Source organism: Scylla paramamosain, chromosome 5 (genome assembly GCF_035594125.1).
Source record: "Scylla paramamosain isolate STU-SP2022 chromosome 5, ASM3559412v1, whole genome shotgun sequence".
In the NCBI taxonomy this organism is placed as follows: domain Eukaryota; kingdom Metazoa; phylum Arthropoda; class Malacostraca; order Decapoda; family Portunidae; genus Scylla; species Scylla paramamosain.
Window position 1 is genome coordinate 31,802,556 of NC_087155.1, and position 22,323 is coordinate 31,824,878.

A 22,323-nucleotide genomic window follows, 5' to 3' on the forward strand; every position below is an offset into this window, starting at 1 on the left:
GAGAGAGAGAGAGAGAGAGAGAGAGAGAGAGAGAGAGAGCGAGAGAGAGACGCATGAATTACTGTGGAATATTAACTAATAGCACGGCATAGGAGCGTGTAATTCGATGGAATGCATGACCCAACATTACCAGCAGGTGGCGTGAGGAAAGAAGATAATTACTTGAGAGTAAATAAAACGATTTTATGGTTAAAGTTAAAGTGAAAGTGGAAAAACAGTGTTCTTGTGTGCAGTCATTAATATTATTATTAAAATTATCATTACTGTTACCACTATTATTGTTATTATTTGTATGAGTATAAGTATAGTATTATAATTATTATTAATATTATGTATTATTATTATTATATTTACTTTCTTATTACAAATATCTACTTTTTGTATTTATTATGTCTAATGGTTGCCTGGAACTATACATATATATCATAGTCTTAGACCTCTGGCAATTTTGTACCACTTGTTACTAGTTTAAATGAATAAAAAAATACAGAAATGGCGTGAAATTACTAAGCTCCGTCTCGCGTGACTTGTCCTCAGCTTCGTGGTCAATTCCGAAACCCGGCAGTCTTCACATGACTAAAAACCAGGCAGAGCTGCGCTACGATAAATATAAATAGTCGCAGCCTGCTCAGTGCTATACTACCTAACGTTCTAACTTTGGCAAACCCATTATCATGAGATTTAGAACTCTCTCTCTCTCTCTCTCTCTCTCTCTCTCTCTCTCTCTCTCTCTCTCTCTCTCTCTCTCTCTCTCTCTCTCTCTCATAATATCAGAACATAAGAATATTTGGAGTTCGCAAAAAGGGTGGTTAGTGAACAGAATGCCACAAGGCAGCTACTCTTTATCTAATGCCATACCGCACACTCATTATTCATGTAACCTTCTCTTAAAAGTTCCTGTCGTAGCGGAACTTCCATATCACTAAGCATGTTCCACTCATCCATCTCTTCCTTATTCATAACCAATTCCTGTTTATCTTCTTTTAAAGCTTATATTTATCCTTAAACCTACTGTCATTTTTTATGATAATTACGAAATTCATTCTGACATTTCAAAACCTAAAGTAGATTGCTTTCATCTTTCTAAAACGTCCAACTTGAGATATTTTACCTATTCTTTTATAACAAATTTCGTGCCCAAGAAGACTCGCGTTTCTCCAGCCAACAGTGTGGTTAAATAGTTATGTTAATGTCACTATTATTTTCTTGTCGTTTCCTACAGGTATTCTGCCCTTCTTTGAAACGATGCGTGACGGAGAGGGAATGTTTTGGTGCGAATGTCATAGAGGAGGCAGCCTTCACCTGTCCGCCGGGAAAGGTGAGTGGTGGCCCACCTTTAGAGTCACATTGCTTATAGGACTCAGCGATGACATTTACCTCGCCTTTTTATATTATATATATATATATATATATATATATATATATATATATATATATATATATATATATATATATATATATATATATATATATATATATATATATATATATATATATATATATATATATATATATATATATATATATATATATATATATTTATATTTATTTATTTATTTATTTTTTTTTTTTATTTTTTTTTTGTATTTATTTTTTATTCATTTGTCTTGATTCTTTTTTTTTTTGTATACATGTATAGTTTGCATTTACCTATGAACTTAGCTCCCTGCTCTCAGTCATTCTAGTAAAGTTACACGTACATATAGGTATTAGAATTAATATCCTTCCTCTCTCTCTCTTGAAGCCCCTGTGTCTGGCTACGGGAAAGTGCGAGGAGCCCTGGGCGTGTAGCGAAAGTCTCGGAGCCCGTGGAGGAGAGATCTGTCCTCCACACAAAGTATGAATCTCTCCTACATGTGTATTGTCACTATTTCTTGCCTTTTCATTTCATTTTCCTAGCGTGGTCATCACAATGAAAGTGTAACAAGATTTTCAGTGAGGGAATTCCTGTGATAGAAGAAATATATGCAGTTCTATGATATTAACCAAAAAATAACTGTAATGCAGTACTTACAAAGGCTTTCACGGTTGCCTTCAATTTTCCTTCTTGTGGCAGCCTGTCTTCTGTCTGGCCAGCCGAACCTGTGAGGTGGCAGGAGGATGCAGCAGCCGCCCCCCAGAGACTATGGCAAGGATTTGCCCCCGAGAGTGAGTATTACGATATATTTCATGATCTAATTCAAGCTGAATAATTATGTATTGAACGTGGTAAACTATCGTTGTTCCTTTTCCTTTGTTCCCTCTACCATAATGTCTCCTTGTATTTAGTTTCATGCTTTGAGTTCAATCTACTTGTAATGTTAGTTGTAACCATAGTACTTATATTTGCATTGGCTTCGTCTTTTTGTGTTTTCCTTTATTAATAATTACGTTACGTATTTCGTATTTAGGCATCATATAGTAAGTATATGAACAGGTGAGCAAGGGTGTGGAGTCAATTTTGGATGTGTCTGGTGCGATTTGTTTAGCTTCAGCAGGGTTGTGGAGACGTTTTGATAACCGTCGGTCTTGGGATGGGATATGAATGGAGGACAGACAGTGTTCCGATCTCAGCCAGCCATATAATATTGTCTCACAGTCATAGATAATTGGCTTCTGTATGATTAATGCCTGTATTACCTTTATTGTTTTTTTTCTTTTTTTCTTAAATTTCATGCACATGAGAGAGAGAGAGAGAGAGAGAGAGAGAGAGAGAGAGAGAGAGAGAGAGAGAGAGAGAGAGAGAGAGAGAGAATGTTCGTTCTCCACGTTAATCAAAAAATTTCTTATCCATTTATTCATTTATTGTTTAAGTGCTATCATATGAACACACACACACACACACACACACTACGCTAGCGTAGTGGTTAGCGCACTCGGCTCACAACCGAGGGGCTAGGGTTCGTTCCCCTGGAGCAGACGGAGATTATCCTTTCACGTGTAGCCCTGTTAACCTAGCAGTGAGTAGGTACGGCATGTACGAGTAAGTCGAGGAGTTGTGACCTCGTTGTCCCGGTGTGTTATGTGTGAGTGGTCTCGGTCCAACCCAAAGATTGGTCAGTATGAGCTCTGAGCTCTTTCCATAGGGGGAGGCCGGCTGTCTCGAGAGAGACCAGCAGCAGACTGTACAGTGAATATAAGACTACAGTGAATATACACACACACACCATTGTTAGCTATGTTGCTGGGAGCGTCCATGTCCGTCAAAAACCAGCCCTCTATCCCATTATAAACCTACCCGGAGGCAACATATACTACTGGTCTTCCCACACTCCTTAATTAACCTTAAAACAAAAGGGTAGAGTGTCACTGACGTACAAGAGGGAAAACGCTAACGCTCACCTCTTTATTAAATGCTAGTGTTAAGGATCATCTCTCAGAAATGTTCCAATTGATTCCTCTGGAAAGTCCTGTTTCGTATGAAAGCTTGGTCTCCGGTAACGTTCTAAAATTTTTGACATGTTTTATAACCTGCTGGAATGTCTGCTTCGTGGATTTATTGGTGTTTAAGTGGTGGAGGGAGTTTAATAGGAAACTTTTTTTTTCCTTCTTGCTACTACAGAATAAACCTTTAATCCAAAGTTGTGGATCAGCTGCGATCACATTCTCAAATGTGCGGGAATGTTACCACGATTACTTTTGACAGCTGAAGGCTGTAGTGGAAGTTATATGGATTTTCAAGGAAGTTTTGATGATTATGATAGTAGTTTAACTAGAGTTCTGCATCATCAATTAGTAAACTCCCATGAAAACCGAATATTCATATGTTGCCTTTGATAACTTACGTTTAAGAATACGGAGAAAAAGACCTCTGATGCGTCCAGTGTGAACTCGCGACTTCAAAACAGAAATGATAAGATGGTTTACAAATCGTATGTCATTCTTCGTATTTATTATTGGAAGAGTGCGTACGGTGCATGATCTTTGAATTTTGACCATTATAGAAAGTTCTAATTTTGCAGCGGCGAATAGTGGTTCTAATACGGTGGGTTTCAACGCGGAAGAGAAGTGGCCAAGAGTGATTGGTCTAAAAACATTTCTTTATAAATTACATATAACACTTTTTAATGAAAAGGTGCTTATGATTTTTTTTTCTTTCTTAATTTGCAGGTACATATACTGTGCTCAAAGAGGAGAGTGTGTGGCCAGAAGCAGAGGTTGCAGTGATTCAGGTGTGAGGTAAGGCAGGTGTTGTTTCGTAGGTGTTTGTATACATGTTTGGGAAATTTTGATTACAGCGTCTGGTAACGCACACACACACACACTTACACACATTTAATGAAAGGACACGATGTTAGAAATGGTGCAAGTAGGTAATATATGTGGTTGACGTACGAAACCGAGTACATAGGTACTTAATTGTGTAGCATCAGTGACTAAAATGTAGGAGATGCATGGAGTGTGTAAGGAAAAAGTATATAGACAGGAGTACTAAGTGGAGACTATTCTGCCTTGACCACTGTAAAAGAAGTTCCAAGAACCATCTTCACAGACAAGCCGACACAAGCTTTTTTTTTTTTTTATGTAGGAGAAACACTGGCCAAGGGCAACAAAAATCCAATAAAAAAAAAAAAAATAGAATTGCCCACTGAAATGCCAGTCCCATAAAAGGGTCCAAAGCGGTAGTCAAAAATTAAAGGATAAGTGTCTTGAAACTTCCCTACTGAAGGAATTCAATTCATAGGGAGGTGGAAAAACAGAAGCAGGCAGGGAGTTCCAGAGTTTACCAGAGAAAGGGATGAATGAATGAGAATACTGGTTAACTCTCGCATTAGAGAGGTGGACAGATTAGGGGTGAGAGAAAGAAATCTTGTGCAGCGAGGCCGAGGGAAGAGGGGAGGCATGCAGTTAGCAAGATCAGAAGAGCAGTTAGCATGAAAATAGCGGTAGAAGACAGCCTGAAATGCAACATTGCGGCGATGAGAAAGAGGTTGAAGACAGTCAGTTAGAAGAGAGGAGTTGATGAGACGAAAAGCTTTTGATTCCACCCTGTCTAGAAGAGCAGTATGAAAGGAACCCCCCCAGACATGTGAAGCATACTCCATACATGGACGGATAAGGCCCTTGTACAGAGTTAGCAACTGGGGGGGTGAGAAAAATTGGCGGAGACGTCTCAGAACACCTAACTTCGTAGAAGCTGTTTTAGCTAGAGATGAGATGTGAAATTTCCAGTTAAGATTAAAAGTAAAGGACAGACCAAGGATGTTCAGTGTAGAAGAGGGGAACAGTTGAGTGTCATTGAATAGGAGGGGATAGTTGCCTGGAAGGTTGTGTCGAGTTGATAGATGGAGGAATTGAGTTTTTGAGGCATTTAACAATACCAAGTTTGCTCTTCCCCAATCAGAAATTTTAGAAAGATCAGAAGTCAAGCATTCTGTGGCTTCCCTGCGTGAAACATTTACTTCCTGAAGGGTTGGACATCTATGAAAAGACATGGAGAAGTGCAGGGTGGTATCATCAGCGTAGGAGTGGATAGGACAAGAAATTTGGTTTAGAAGATCATTAATGAATAATAAGAAGAGAGTGGGTGACAGGACAGAACCCTGAGGAACACCACTGTTAATAGATTTAGGAGAAGAACAGTGACTGTCTACCACAGCAGCAATTGAACGGTCAGAAAGGAAACTTGAGATAAAGTTACAGAGAGAAGGATAGAAGCCATAGGAGAGTAGTTTGAAAATCAAAGCTTTGTGCCAGACTCTATCAAAAGCTTTTGATATGTCCAAGACAATAGCAAAAGTTTCACCAAAATCTCTAAAAGAGGATGACCAGGACTCAGTAAGGAAAGCCAGATCACCAGTGGAGCGGCTTTGACGGAACCCATACTGGCGATCAGATAGAAGACTGTGAAGTGATGGATGTTTAAGAATCTTCCTGTTGAGGATAGATTCAAAAACTTTAGATAGGCAGGAAATCAAAGCAATAGGATGGTAGTTTGAGGGATTAGAACAGTCACCCTTTTTAGGAATGTAGGTAAACTTCCAGCAAGAAGTAAAGGCAGATGTTGACAGACAGAGCTGAAAGAGTTTGACTAGGCAAGGTGTAAGCACAGGGGCACAGTTTCAGAGAACAAAAGGAGGGACCCCATCAGGTCCATAAGCCTTTCGTGGGTTTAGGCCAGCAAGGGCATGGAAAACATCATTGCAAAGAATTTTAATAGGTAGCATGAAGTAGTGAGAGGGTGGAGGAGAGGGAGGAACAAGCCCAGAATCATCCAAGATAGAGTTTTTAGCAAAGGTTTGAGCGAAGAGTTCAGCTTTAGAAATAGATGTGATAGCAGTGGTGCCATCTAGTTGAAATAAAGGAGGGAAAGAAGGAGCAAAGTTATTGGGGATATTTTTGGCCAGACGCCAGAAGTCATGAGGGGAATTAGATCTTGAAACATTTTGACACTTTCTGTTAATGAAGAAGTTTTATAGCAAGAAGAATTCAAAATAGGAATAATTTTACTTGTATATCAGAAACCTCGTGGGCAGTGTTGAATGGTATGTATACAGTACTGATATGATGTTTCAACTAGTTAAGTAATTTTTGTAGTAATGAGATTCATTATGTTTGTTTCAGGAAACCACTGTTATCCTGTCCACATGGCACCACCTTCTCAATCCCAAGTGGCACCTGTGTACCAGACTCAGAGAACAGCCAAACACTTGGCGGAGAGAAACAAGCTTGCCCTTCTGGTAGTGTTTTCTCCCTTTCTAGTAGCAAGTGTGTCCCTGACCCTGCAAGAGAAAGAAAAAAAATCTCTTGTCCAGCTGGTACAGTGTATCACCTTACTGAAGGCACCTGTGTCCCAGACCCAGTGATGTATGAAGTAAGTTTCACATCTCTAAAGCAAATACATGTGGTCCTAACTTATTTTTTGAAAGGTTGTGCTTTTTATAAGTTTTCAGAACTTGAGTGGTTCATCATTTACATAGTTTTTTTTTCTTTTTTTTTGGTAAATTTTTATGCTTACACCATAATCCCCTAACCTAGTTGAGGGGTTGTGTTGCCCTGGCCCCCCTCCAGGGATACAAATCTAACCTAACCTAGCCAGGGGGGTTGTGCATTTCTTGACCCCCATTGGGGATAATAATCTAACCTAACCTGCCCTACGGGATCAGGTCTAGGGAATTTTTTTGGGGGAAGTGCCCTTGTCTCTTTTGAAAACTATGAATTTCCCATGAAAACTTGGAGAGATAAAGTTTCTTAAAAAACAGTAAGGTATGCAAAAAATCACATTCCCAATCTTGTAGAGGATGAGGTGTAAATCTATTTTTTTTATTTATAAGGGGATCTGGCCAAGGGCAACAGAAAATACCAAAAAAAAAAAAAAAAAAAAAACGGGGGGGCAGTGTCCACTGAAGGTGCCAGTTCCTAATGAGCCCAAAGGAATATCCAGAAAGCTCTTGAGAAGCATCTTAAAACCTCCCTCTTGAAAGTGGTAAAGTCAAAGTTAGGAGGAAATTCAGAAGCAAGGAGGATACTCCAGAATTTACCAGTTAAAGGGATGAATGAGAATACTGGTTAGGTCTAGAGAGGTGGACAAAATAGAAGTAAAGTAGAAAGCCTTGTGGAGTGAGGCCATGGGAGTAAGGAAGATATTCAGTTAACAAGATCAGAAGAGTAGTTAACATGAAAGCTATGATACAAGATAGGAAGAGATGGAACCAATTGGTGTAGAGAGAGAGAGAAATTAGTAAGATGAAATCCTTTTGACTACACACTATTCAAGAGAGCAGTGTGTGTGAACTCCCCATATATGTGAAGTGTTCTCTGTACATGGACGGACAAGGCCCCCTATACAGAGTTGGTAGTTGGTAGGGTAAGAGCACAGAACAATAAACTTCATAGGAGTTGTTTTAGCAAGAGACAAGATGTGAAGTCTACAGTTTAGGTTATTAGTTAAGAACAGACCAAGGATACTCAGTATAGAGGAGGGGAACAGTTGAGTGTCATTGAAGAAGATGAAAACAGAAGATGAATGTTGGGAAAAAAGTAATGTGATGCTGTTTGAGTCAGATTTGCAACCTTAAAACTTACTGGAGTTGCAGTTGGAGTCAGATTTTTTTTTTCAATCTAACTCCACATGTCAGACAGAAAGAGTCATTGATTTTTTTTTTTCAATCTAACTCCACATGTCAGACAGAAAGAGTCATTAAAATAGCATATGTGTTTTACATCATAATGTCTGTAAGATTCAGGTCATGGACTGAGTCTGAGGTTTATTATGGTGATAAAAACAAACTGCAGAAAAGGGGTACTCACATAAGCTATCTGCATTTATGTGTAAATATTTATATGAATACTGTCTTTCAGGATACTCCTAGTTGGTCTTGCCCAATGAGCAATGAGTCCCGCAAAGACAGCTTTGCTTATTCTACGTGCATCACAAGTGATCATTGTTCCAGTGGTTTGTCATGCTGCCCAGACCCAGGTAAGGTTTTTCTTCAAGTATTTTCTACATTTTCTTTCACTGTCATATATTACTTTTAATTACTGAGGATTGTGTTCCTTTTTTATATGTTGTGGATTCATGTAAGCAGGACTGTTTTTTTTTATCATAACAATTTACTTTAGAATGCAATAGATGTTTGATTCAATATAAGATTCTCTCTCTCTCTCTCTCTCTCTCTCTCTCTCTCTCTCTCTCTCTCTCTCTCTCTCTCTCTCTCTCTCTCTCTCTCTCTCTCTCTCTCTCTCTCGCTTCCTTCCATTTATTTTGGAAGAATTCCAAAATTCCATTTATTTTGGAAGAAAGTTAGAGAGAAAGAGGGGAGGAGAGAAAGTGTGGATAAAGAGGAAAGCATGCCAGTGTGAGAATGAAGAGGACAGAGCTTATGAAGAAGAAGGAGTTAAAGGGTAAAAGGTGCATGGAAAAGGCATTTTGACAATTTAGTGAATGAAAAGATAGTATGGCACATAATTGTGTTTATAATTGGCATGAAAACAGGTGGAGAGTAAATATTTATGCAGAGAGACTTTGGTTGGAAGGATGTAGAGAAAGCAGCAGTCAGGTTAAAGTGTATCAAAGCTACAAATATGAGTGAAATTAGATTGAAATATTGAAGTATGGTGTTGACACTGTTGTAGAATTGATGTCCCTGACCTTGCATGGAGGCAAGAAGTACCAGAAAAATGGAGGAAGTTATTAATTGTACCTCTGCATAATGGTAAAGGTTATAAAGATGAGTGTAATCAATGTAGATAGATAAATTTATTTACTGCGTCAGGAAAAAGTCTCTGGGTGAAAGTGACTTTGTGGAAGGTTACTGAGAAATAGGATGAATTTTAAAGTAAAAGTGGTTGTGTAGATCATATTTTTTTGCACTTAACATACAATTGTAAAAGGTGTCTCATAGAATCATTTGCAATGGTTATGAAAGGAAGAAATGTACTGCATATGGATGTAGTTAGGTTTTAAGAAACGGTATTCTTCTGCCAAAATTTGTGGATTTTGCCATATGTAATGCACAACTAATCCTCATCCAGTCTGGCAATAAGGACCAGTCCTTTATATCCCATATAGGCATAGAGACAAAGATGTGAAGAAATGTATGTATGGAGATCTGTCTTTGCTGTTTCTTTTGATGGGAAAGTGAGCCTGGCAAATAGTCATTGATAGGAGGGAATAAATAAGCTTTTTTTTTTTTTTTTTTTTTTTTTTTTTTTTTTTTTTGAGGCTGGAAAGGAAAGAGGGAGGACAAAAGTTTTCAAGATTTTAACATTTTAACATTAATTATGTTCTTATTTGACTCCAACAGAAACATGGCATTTTCAGTGCATGAATACTGTTGGTGAACCAGATCCCAGTGCCCTTAACAGAACTTGTCAGCAGTTAGACAAGCCCAAACATGACACTGCTTTAAGATGCACAAACCCAAATGAGTGTCCACAGGCCTCTGTCTGTTGTGGAGGGAAATGCAGGTCCCATGATGGAGTTGCAACCTGTCCTATTGGCACATTGTAAGCTTTATTGACTCATTTATTATCTACTTGTTTTTATTTGTTTATTTATTTTGACATAACTGAATAGAGCTATGATCATTCTGTACTGTCTCTATATTGAATATTATCTTTCTTGTCTTTCAGTTCATAAATATTTCCTACATGAATAACTTTTACGGGTATATTTAGATGATCAGATTTTTATGTCGATTTATTTATTTTATTTTATTTTATTTTATTTTATTTTGTTTTATTTATGAAATGCCATATATATCTTTTTAGCTCTAATGTAAAAGTCCTTTTCAATTTATTTTTATTTTTATTTATTTACCTATTTTTTATAATCTCATGTACATCACAAGTCTCTTGCAAATAGATCTTTTTAGCTACTACATTCTCTATTTTCTTCAAATCCCTGTAAATTGCATCTAGATTACTTGTTGTTTTACTATATATTGTTTTCTGCACATTGCCTGATGTAAGCTTTCAGAGAGATATCATTTTGATTAAAAATATCAGAATAAGACTTGGTATTGTTTTGGGGGTGGAAGATATAGCCTTTTGTTTCCTCAGGTTCTGCCCAGCCTCCAATGCCTGTGTACGGCTTGGAAGTCAGTGTGGCAAGGTTTGTCCCCCTAAGCACGTTCTTTGCTCACTTTCATCAGACTGTGTCATTTGGAGTTCTTGTAAGAGTGGTAAGTATTCACAAATTATTTTTCTTATCATTAGTTTTTCATGATTAATTTTCTTTATATTGATATTTCAGTATCTTGAAAAATATATGTGATTTATATTTCATTAATTAGTTTTTATAGAAACCAAGTTCTCAGCCCATACATATACCCATCACTTTTCCAGGATATACTTATCTCATTGAATGTTTGTACATAGTACATACATGTGAGTAAAATTAGCCATGTACTTACTTATCTTTGTATAACTTACATTTTTGCTTCAATTACAAGATAATTACATGAGTGGAGCTCCATGGATGATGCCAGATATCAAATGGGTGTCAGCACTGAGCAATAATAGCAACACATGGAAGGAGGTGCTGCTGTCAGAGACCTTCAAGAGAGCTGCCTCTGGATTCCGAGACAGATCTGTTGTGGTGAGGGTTATGTTGAATTGTATAAAGAAAGTATTTGTCATCATCATTAATCTTAAATTACATGCTAGGAAGAAAAAGGGATTTCAGACTCAGACACAGACACTACAAAGCACTGCAAGGGTATCTAGATAAGACACAGAAATGGAGTTGTAGATGGCAAATGAAATTTATTTCTAGAAAGATAAAACAAAAAATGTTTTGCAAAATAAGCATATAAGATCTTTGTATCATTACAAGATTGGGAAATTAAATTATCAGTATAGAGAGGGACCTGGGAGTGATACTTTCCAATATGTGGTAGTAGTGGTGTCACCTCACAAGAAAAGTGTATAAGGAAGTTGAAAAGAGTACAGTAATCATGGAAAGTGTGCAGAATGGCCAGGTAGGCAGGATAATTTAAGGGGTATAAAAAAAGTAATTAAGTTTTTTTTTTTTTTTTTTTTTTATTCCCAGCAAATCAGCTTGGTGGTAGTAACAGTAGTTTTGTGGGCATGGCCAGGAACTAGTTTGCAGGATGGTATGCAACCAAAGGGAAGGTTCTTTGCATGCCTCATTAATTAAAAGCTGGCTGACTTTGCTCACCCTGTCCTCACACAAATTTCTTTCCATCCAGCATTTGCCTTGTGTAAAGTGAGAATACATACCTTCTCCTCAGTTGTTAACCTTTTTGCTTAGCATCTTGAAACTTTGAAGGCAAAATATTGGGGAGAAACATGGAAGGGGAGGGAGGACAGACTGACATTATCACCTCTTTCCTTCATTGCTTGAGGCAGTACTGAGACATAATAGATATTACAGCTCCCTATAAATACCAATGAGCTGCCATATGTATAGTTTGACAGAAACAGGTGTAGGATAACACCAGGATCTCCAATAAAGCACGAAGCAACTCTACAAGGCAACGTCTGGTGATATTCCACACACTTTTGGTGGGTCCTTAACAGAGAACAACAATCAAACCTAATTTGAGAGATTTATGAAGAGAGATTGTCTTTGCTGGAACTCTCAACCTTAGAAATGAGAAGGAAAGGAGAGAAGATTTACAGTGTGTGTAGTAATTAAAGGAATTGAATAACTGCATAGAGAAGATGTGTGTGAAATTAAATGATCCCATGAGTATATGGAAGAAAGCTGCAGAGGAATCAGGAAGCTCTGGATGGAAAAGTTGTCCATGCAGGAAGTATTCATGACATTAAGGGAAACTTGGATACTAGCAGGTATACAGGATGTTGCAGAAGTTAATGAAGAAAAAGTTGAGGGGGGTGTCAAGACACTTCTGGTATCAACCCTAAGTGTCTTGACACTTCATTAACTTCTGCAACATTTGCAGTCTCAGATCTAATTTTCAATCTGTAGAACACCACCTCTCCTCTACTAAACCTCATCTTCTTTTCCTCACTGAAACACCGGTGTCTGAGGCAACTGACAGTAGCCCCTTTTGTGTTTCCTACCTTTCTCTATCCTCATTTTCATTCCAAAGTTGGATGTTGTGTTTATGTGTGCAACAACAACCTGCTCTCATGCCCACGCTCTTGAATCTTCCAAGTTTTCCACCATCTGGCAACAACTACAGAATACTTCTCAAACTAAATTTATCTGTGCTGTATACCTCTCAACTAACTCCTCTGTCTGTAAGAAATTCTTTGACTACTAAACTTCCAAACTGGAGCACATTTTTACTCTCTTCCCTTTTGCAAAGATCTCCATTCTTGGAGATTTCATTGTTCACCACCAGCTTTGGCTTTCCTCTCCCTTCACTGACTGTCCTGGTAAACTAGCCTCCACGACCTAGAGCAACTGGTGCAACACACTACTCGTATTCCAGACCATCTTGGAGTACACCCAACATTCTTGACCTTTTTTTAACCTCTAATCCTTCTGCTTATGCTGTTACCCTATCTTCTCCATTGAGCTCCTCCAATCACAATCTCATGTCTGTATGATGTCCTATCACTTCAATCCTTCCTCAGGTTCCCCCAAAGCAGAGGTGTCTCTGGTGTTTTGCCTCTGTAATTGGGGGACCTGAGGAAATATTATGCTGATTTTCTTTGGAATGACTACTACTTTCATGTCAGAGGTTCTTCTCTGTGTGCTGAGCACATAACAGGTGATAGTTTCTGGCATAGAGGCTTATATTCCTCACTCTTTTGACCTAAACCTTCCAAACCTTGGTTTAACACAGCCTGTTCTTGTGCTATACATGATATACATGATAGAGGGTACCTGAGCCTTCCATCACCTGAATCTCATGCACTTTATATTTCTGCCTGGAATCAGGCAGAAATATAAAGTGCACTTTATATTTCTGCCTGGTCTGTTCTCCAACTAGCCAAAAACTTCATTGATAAAAAGAATGTCAAAATCTTTCAAGAGCTAACTCCTCTTGTGACTTCTGGCACCTAGCCAAAAACATCTCCAATAACTTTGCTTCTTCATCTTTCCCTCCTTTATTTCAACCTGATGGCACCACTGCCATCTCATATTTCTCAAGCTGAAGTCTTTGCTCAAACCTTTGCTAAAAACTCTACCTTGGATGACTCAGGGCTTGTTCCCTCCTCTCCTCCACCCTTTGACTACTTCATGCTACCCATTAAAATCCTTCACAGTGATGTTTTCCATGCCCTCACTGGCCTAAACCCTTGGAAGGTTTAGAACCTGATAGGGTCCCTTCTATTGTTTTCCGAAAGTGTCTCCGTGCTTGCACCTTGTCTGGTCAAACTCTTTCAACTCTGTCTATCAACATCTACCTTTCCTTCTTGCCAGAAGTTTGCCTACATTCAACCTCTTCCTAAAAGGTCCGTTCTAGTCCCTCAAACTACTGTCCTATTGCTTTAATTTCCTGTCTATCTAAAGTTTTTGAATCTATCCTCAACAGGAAGATTCTTAACAACCTTCTATCTGATCGCCAGTATGGATTCTGTGAAAGCCACTCTACTGGTGATCTTCTGGCTTTCTTTACTGAGTTTTGGCCATCCTCTTTTAGATATTTTGGTGATACTTTTGCTGTTGCCTTGGACATATCAAAAGCTTTTGATAGAGTCTGCCACAAGGCTTTGATTTCCAAAGTACCCTCCTACAGCTTATATCCATCCCCCTATAACTTCATCTCAAGTTTCCTTTCCAACTGTTCTCTTGCTACTCTAATAGATGGTCACTGTTCTTCTCCTAAATCTATTAACAATGTTCCTCAGGGTTCTGTCCTGTCACCCACTTTCTTCCTATTATTCATCAATGATCTTCTAGACCAAAGTTCTTGGTCTTTTCCACTCTTACATTGATGATACTACCCTGCACTTTTCCCTGTCTTTTCATAGACATCCAACCCTTCAGGAAATAAACAGTTCATGCAGGGAACCCACAGAACACCTGACTTCTGATCTCTCTAAAATTTCTGATTGGGGTGGAGCAAACTCAATTCCTCCATCTTTCAACTCAACACAACCTTCTAGACAACTATCCCCTCTTCTTCAGTGACACTCAACTGCACTGAACATCCTCATTCTGTCTTTTACTTATAATCTAAACTGGAAACTTCACTTCTCATTTCTAGCTAAAATAGCTTCTATGAAGTTAGGCATTCTTAGTCATCTCTGCCAGTTTTTCTCACACTCCCACAGCTGCTAACTGTGTACAGGTCCCTTATCCATCCATGTATGGACTTTGCTTCACATGTATGGGGGGAGGGTTCCACTCATACTGCTGTTTTAGACGGGATGGAATCAAAAGCTTATCATCTTATCAACTCCTCTCCTCCAACTGACTGTTTTCAGCCTCTTTGTCATCAACACAATGTTGCACCTTGTGCTATCTTCTGCTGTTTTTATGTTAACTACTCTTCTGATCTTGGTAACTGCATGTCTCCCCTCCTCCCACAGCCTTGCTGCACCAGTCTTTCTTCTTTCTCTCATTCCTATTCTGTCCACCTCTTTAATGCAAGAGTTAACCAGTATTCTCAATCATTTATCCCTTTCTTTGGTAAACTCTGGAACTCCCTGCCTGCTTCTGTATTTCCTCTTTCCTATGACTTGAACTCTTTCAAGAGGGAGGTTTTGAGACTTATTCTTCAATTTTCGATGATTCTCTTGACATCTCTTTTGGGACTGGCACATTAGAGGGATTTTTTTTCTCTTTTTTGTTTCCCTTGGCCAGTGACTCTCTTACATATAAAAAATATAAAAAAAACACAAGTTTCTGCAGATATTGCAAGAGGTGAAATTACAGGTTATTCTAAGTGGAAAATTTTGTATGCTAGTATGCATGTAGAGGATCTGTTTAGCCATGTTGTGACTGGCCAGGTATTCATGGCAGGACATTTTGATGGAGAATGTCCAATGGTGAAATTGTGAATTATTCAATCATCATTGCTACAAGTTTTGGGGTCTTACAATATCCTGTAATGAGACAAGTATTAATGGACAGGCGATTTACTGATAAACATTACACAATGATGACATGGGTGTAATTAACAATGAATAAAATAATAAGCTACATGGCACCATGCCTGCCCAGATGGGGAGATGGAAAGAGTAAGAATAGCATCAAATCAGCTTATTGATAGTCAGTCCCTTGCAGTTTCACGCCAAGACACTGACAGCGAATACATTTAGATTGTATTGCATAATTTTGAGAGAAAAAAATTACAACAATGCCACACCAGTAATGTGGAGTATATGGACATGGTGTTTCTCTGCCATGGATTCCTGACCTGACTGGCCATTGTATGTCACCCGGTCATACTTGAATTTCATACCATACTTAAACACCTCAAAATGCACATGTGCATAGAACATTTTCAACTTAGAATAACCTGTTCTTTCACCTCTAGCAATATTCACAGAGACTTATATTACACCCTGTAGAAATGGAGCAGTATGAACATGGCTCCTTTCCTGTATGTCACAACTAGGCAAATACAATTAGGTACATACATATACACATACAGACAGAAAATTCTCTAGTTCAGTTAGTTCATAACATGAAGATTGGGTATATATATATATATATATATATATATATATATATATATATATATATATATATATATATATATATATATATATATATATATATATATATTTATTTATTTATTTATTTATTTATTTATTTATTTATTTTTTTTTTACCAAGTTTTCTGTTACATTTGCTCAATTTTATACCACAGATCTTCATTATAACAAATTTCACATCTGCATATGGAAACTGGTATTTTCGGCGACACCACAGCACTCCATGGATACCCTTAGAGCTCACTTCTGAGATTACCCCAGCACATTACCTTCAATACCGCCCTCTACCAAACCTGTATGAGTTTGGCCTTGACTACATCAATATGACTGAGGCAGGTAAGTGTCTAAACAACATAAGCTAATATCTGAAATCCCAAAAATACAGGTACTGTAGTGGTAAAAATTTTCACTTGTCTCCTACTCTACACAAACAGCTGAGGATTTAATTTGTTTTGGACTATATGAGTAAAAGGATTAAATTAAAAATTTTTCATATAAATTTGCATACTTGATAATCTGTTTTTATATGCTTCTCTCTATAACACTTTTCCTCAGATGTAAAATTATTTTTGGATCATTTATGTCTTGAAATATTTCAGCCATTAAATGGTATGCACTTTGGTTTGACATCGCAGTAATCAAATCACTTCATTATGGTGAAATTATCATGAATGCTTCTATTTAGCTTGAATCTGATTTTCTTTTAGGTACAGGAATTGATAGAACCGTGGTGCAGCTTATTGCTCCAGAGTCTCCCTCAATTCAGATGAAGAAAGTTGTTTCTACAATCACCACAGAAGAAGATGTTTCAAAAGAATTTTCATTGTGGAGCATCATTAATGTGATGTGTAATGACACCCATTACTGGAGAGTATGGATGCAAGCAGCTGGTGAGTCACTCTGCAGCATTGTTTGAATCATGGTAATCACCTACTGTGTATATGGATAATCATATTAATATTGTTAAAATGGTACTGTGTATCTGATCAGTAGATATGACTGTATCAAATATTATAGTCCATTCACTTAAGCTAGATTCCTGGTGCCTAGGTGGGTTTGTAAGTTTGCAGCTGATTGGCGACACTGTTCTCTTGCTATCACTCATGTCAAGCCACATTTTGCATGCGTGAGTGAGAAATGTTTCTATGTTATATGCTATAACTCACTTCATATACAGGATAGCCAGTTTTGGTTGACATCAAGATGTATTGTAAAAATTTGACAAAACAAAAAAGAAACTGGTATTATGACAAGCTGAACTGGGAAGATGTTAATTACATAAAAAAAAAAAAAACCTTGTGAACATGATCATGTGATTAGAATGCAAATAAAGCTCCACACATTTAAAACACAGTGTTATTTTTAGCAACATGTCACTCACCACAACCATCACAGCAGTGTGACACTTGGCATGGTGTGTGGAGGCAGAGTGAAGTTAGACACCAAACAATTGGTACGGTACTTATAAAAAGTCATAAATAGTAGCCACAATTACTGTACTCATGATTATGAAAAATCCTTTTTTTTTTTTTTTTTATAAGGACTATGGGTTTTCATATCCTCTTTCAGAGTTGTGAGTGACTTAGTTATGGCTGACTGAAACCTGTATGTAAAATACTTGTTCACTGACAAAGAAAGGACTTGGAAAGATGAAAACATCATATATTATCATATTTTTTTGGTAGCAATTATATAATGATTACACTACCTCTTTTACATTAGGATATCACATCCCAAAATTGCTGAAGTTAAGCAGGATTATGCCTGCTACAGGTAAAAATAAACTTATTCAAAATTGTTGATTAATTAATGGTTAGCTTAATGTTATATCTGAAGAATGGTCCTCTTTTTTTTTTTTCTCTCCCATTATTTTTCTTCCACAGTACTGTAATGTTACAGGGAAAGATTGCCTTAGTCCTCTTTAAAGCCTAATTTGGATAGGGAAGCTGAATTGTGTTACAATAAGATTGCCTTAGTCCTCTTTAAAACCTAATTTGGTTAGGGGGGCTGGGTTATGTTACAACAAAATATTGCCTTAGTCCTCTGTCAAGCCTAATTTGGTTAGGGAGGCCAAGTTCCACTGGGAAATAAAAAAAAATAAATAAATAAATAAAATAAAAAGCCTACCAATAGAATTGTACAATGAAAATATGTAACTTTTCTTCAAAAAAGCAAAGGTGTTTCATGTGATGGAGGCTGTTCTAATACACTTCTCTTCAACAAACTTTTATTACAAGTTTGAATTGAATTAATTCATGAAAGCTGACGTGTTGTGAGATAAATTTTGCCTAACAATCTTTCAGTCTCAGCCTACCCATAAATGCATACCTATTTCTCTCTCTCTCTCTCTCTCTCTCTCTCTCTCTCTCTCTCTCTCTCTCTCTCTCTCTCTCTCTCTCTCTCTCTCTCTCTCTCTCTCTCTCTCTCTCTCTCTCTCTCTCTCTCTCTCTCTCTCTCTCTCTCTCTCTATATATATATATATATATATATATACACACACACAATTCTGAAAGGTTCTCACAGTGTCACTGCTGCTCCATACCCCCTGCCCAGGACCCTCCCCTATCAGCAACCATCACGCCAAGTGTCATGCCACCGTGATGGTTGTGGTGAGTGACATGTTGCTGTAAATAACTCTGTGTTTTCAATATATGGAGTTTTATCTGCATTCTGATCATACTATCGTGTTCACAAGAGTTTTTCCTATGTAATGTAATAATATATTTTGATATTCAATTATTAACTGTTGAAAATAGCCAGCATAAGTAAAACATCTTATAAACATTTTTTTAACATCTTCACAGTTCAACTCATTGTAATACCATTTTCCTTTTTGTTTTGTCAAGTTTTTACAATACATGTTGATTCTGCACTCACTGCTGAGTCTGATGATGTCAACCAAAACTGGCTATCCCGTATATGAAGTGAGTTATGGCATATAATATAGAAACATTTTTCACTCAAGCATGCAAAATTTGGCTTTATGTGAATACTAGCGAGAGAATGGTGCAGCCAATCAGCTATGAGCTTACAAACCCGCCTAGGCACCAGGAATCTAATTTAAGTGAATGGAGTATAGTGTCAATGTATGAATTCTCTCTGGCCAAAATAACATAAGGTTCACACTCATTATCTTTACTTCCTTATTATCATGAATGGAATCCACAATAGGATTTGTACTGCTTATGTATATAGTATAAAGCTATTCCAAAATGGAACCATTTGCCAAGATATCAAAGTTATGTCAATCTGAAATCATGTTAAAATTTCATATTGTTATGATAGCATCTCAGTAAATTGTATAAACTTCAGTTTATTAATTTCTTTTTGTGTTTTCAACAGATTTTCCCAAACAAGCTGCAAAGGCCAGCCTTCTGCAATTCAGTTCTAAAAATGTAATATTATGGGTGACATTACTCCAAAGTCCAGGTCTCCAGAATAATATAGGAGAAGATGGAGTTATGGGAAGAGGATTGAAGCTCGAGTGGGTAAAAAATTCTGCCTTTCCTGATGAGGTTTTGGCTGACCTTTACATCTCTCTAAGTGAAGGAAAAGAGTGAGTGTTGAAAGCATGTGTTTGAAATTAAGTAATTTTTTTATGTTGCTTTTATAATCAGTATAAATGATATAAAAGTGAAAAATACTATAGCATTCCTCTGATTCCTGTGTTTATCATTTTATGCAACTTAATTCAAATTCATATGCAATTTTTAAGCCTCATATGCTTTCTCCCTTCAACAGGTGGTTTAGAATGAATCCTCATAAGGCACTGAAGCTCCCTATTGTGTCTTGTGAAAAAGTGCAGGACATCATGGTTAAGGTGCAGCCAACCCTTAATGCCTATGGAACCAGTACCCTGCGGCCATCAGTGTATCCTTCCACCTCATCAAGGCTTGTCAATGACTCAACAGATATGTCTGATGATGGAGATATAAATGATATTGTTTTGGAGGTGAGAATTTAGATGTTTTGAGTTGAGGAAGCCATCCTTTTTTCAGTGTATAAATAGTACATATTACAGTTTTCTTTTGAGTTTTGTGATTGTTTCACTCCAAAGGCATAGCACTAAACTTAAGGATCATGGAACTAGGGGTATTGAAAAAAAATGAAAAATATTTGTTTATTCCAACCACATGGTCTAGACCTGTGTGTGTGTATTTACCTAGTTGTATTTACCTAGTTGTGAAATACAGGACAAGAGCCACACTAGGCTCGTGCTGTCCCGTCTCCATACCAACTTTTATCTAGATTTTCTTTAAATTTATGAATTGTCTTCGCACACACAGTCTCATTCTTAAGTTCATTCCACACTGTTATACTTCTGTGGGGGAAGATATGTTTCTTGATGTCTCTTCTGCAAACACTCCTTCTCAATCTCCTTCCATGTCCTCTTGTGTCTCTCATATCTGGTATCAAGAGGTCTTCTCTGTCCAACTTTTCCATTCCTTCCAGTATTTTATATATTGCTATCAAATCATCTCTTTCCCTCCTTTTTTTCTAGTGTAGTCAGGTCCAATCTCTTCAACCTTTCCTCATAACTATATTCTCTTAAGCTAGCAGGGATTTTAGTTCCAGCTCTCTGGATTCTTTCTAACTTTCTTGTATCCTTTTTCAAACTTGGCGACGACACTAATGCTCCAATCTCGGACGTATCATCATTGTTATCAGTTTTTTTTATCATATCTTCATCAATATAGGAGAATGCTATCTTGAAGTTTCTCAGCAGAATATATGTTTTTCCTATAATTTTGTTTATGTGCTTCCCAAATGAGAAATTATCAGTAATAATTACTCATAGGTCTTTTTCTTCTGATCTTATAGAGATTTCCTCATTCCCTAAGTAATAGTTGCCAACTGGTCTTTTCACACTTTTTCCAAACCTCATCACACTACATTTTTTAACATTAAACTCCATATTCCACCTCAATGACCATTCATTAATCATAATTAATTAAGTCCTGATTTAAAGCATTGCAGTCATCTTCATTTGTTACTTTCCTCATAATCTTAGCGTCATCAGCAAAAAGGTTCATGTAACTTTCTACACCTTCTGTCATATCATTTACATAAATTGTGTGTGTGTGTGTGTGTGTGTGTGTGTATGTGTGTGCTGTCATTACATCCAGTGTGATTTAGCAGTGTGGTAGTGCAGCAGCATCACATTTAAAACTGTGTAAGTGTGTGTGTTTTACCCCTACATCCGGAGTGATTCATCAGTGCTCCAGTGCAGTGACACTGCATCTAAAATTTTGTGTGTTTTGTCCTTATATCAGGAGTGACTTGGCAGTGCAGTGCCATCACATCTAAAACATTATGTGTGTGTGTGTGTGTTTTATCCTTACATCCAGCATCATTTGATGCTGCAGCACCATTGCATCTAAAACTGTGTGTATTTGTCCTTACATCCAGAGTGATTCAGCATTGTGGCAGTGCAGTGCATTGCATCTAAAACTATGAGTATGTGTGTGTTTTGTCCTCACATCTGGAGTGATTCAGCAGTGCAGCAGTGCAGCACTATCGCATCTGAAACTCTGTGTGTATGTTTTGTCCTTGTATCCAAGTGATTAAGTGGTACAGCGTCATCACATTCAAAACACTGTGTGTGTGTGTGTGTGTGTGTGTGTGTGTGTGTGTGTGTGTGTGTGTGTGTGTGTGTGTGTGTGTGTGTGTGTGTGGAGTATTCAGCACTACAGCACTATGACATCCAAACACTGTATTTACCTAGTTGTATTTACCTAGTTGTATTGTATGGGAGGGGAGCTATGCTCTTGCTGTCCTGTTTTTTTATCTCTTAGTGTCTAATATGGTCTTATATCATGTGCTGTCTTTGCATACACTGCCGCTTCATCTAGTCGATTCCATATGTCCACTACTCCATGAGGGAAGCTGTTCTTCAAGTTTCTTCTATAATTGTCTTTTTTCAATGTTCTTTCATGTTCTCTTGTATCCCTTGTGTCCCATTTCAGTAAATCTTCCCTATCAGGAACCTCCATGTTCTTCATGATTGTATAGATGGTTAACAAATCACCTATCTCTTTTTTGCTCTAGTGTTGGCAAGTCTAGTCTTGACAGTTTCTCCTCATATGCCAATTCAGATAGAGTCAGGGCCAATTTTGCTGTTGCCCTTTGGATGTTTTCAAGCTTTTTGATATTCCTTTTTGTCCTGGGTAACCACAATACTGCTGCATATTCTAGTCTTGGTCTTATCAGGGTGAATAATATTTTTTTTACCATTTCCTTATCTATATATGTAAATGCCACTCTAATAATGTTTCTCAATGAGTTGTAGGTTTCTCC

The 22,323-nt window shown here is 37.5% G+C and overlaps 1 protein-coding gene across 9 annotated transcripts in view; it reads left to right on the plus strand.

Annotated features, from left to right (window-relative positions):
• The window catches only part of LOC135100836 (uncharacterized), a 123,420-nt gene that overhangs the window by 17,830 nt on the left and 83,267 nt on the right, over positions 1–22,323 (plus strand). For all 9 annotated transcript variants that reach the window (XR_010268938.1, XR_010268937.1, XR_010268935.1 and 6 more), the window contains exons 5-17: positions 1,223–1,318; positions 1,745–1,837; positions 2,057–2,148; positions 4,090–4,158; positions 6,544–6,793; positions 8,281–8,398; positions 9,726–9,927; positions 10,483–10,604; positions 10,875–11,020; positions 16,182–16,362; positions 16,734–16,916; positions 19,369–19,582; positions 19,768–19,978. Coding sequence is in view for 5 of the 9 variants with exons in the window: in XM_064004272.1 (XP_063860342.1) it covers positions 1,223–1,318; positions 1,745–1,837; positions 2,057–2,148; positions 4,090–4,158; positions 6,544–6,793; positions 8,281–8,398; positions 9,726–9,927; positions 10,483–10,604; positions 10,875–11,020; positions 16,182–16,362; positions 16,734–16,916; positions 19,369–19,582; positions 19,768–19,978 (1,977 nt within the window). In the remaining 4 variants the exon portion in view is untranslated. The remainder of the gene's footprint in view (positions 1–1,222; positions 1,319–1,744; positions 1,838–2,056; positions 2,149–4,089; positions 4,159–6,543; positions 6,794–8,280; positions 8,399–9,725; positions 9,928–10,482; positions 10,605–10,874; positions 11,021–16,181; positions 16,363–16,733; positions 16,917–19,368; positions 19,583–19,767; positions 19,979–22,323) is intronic.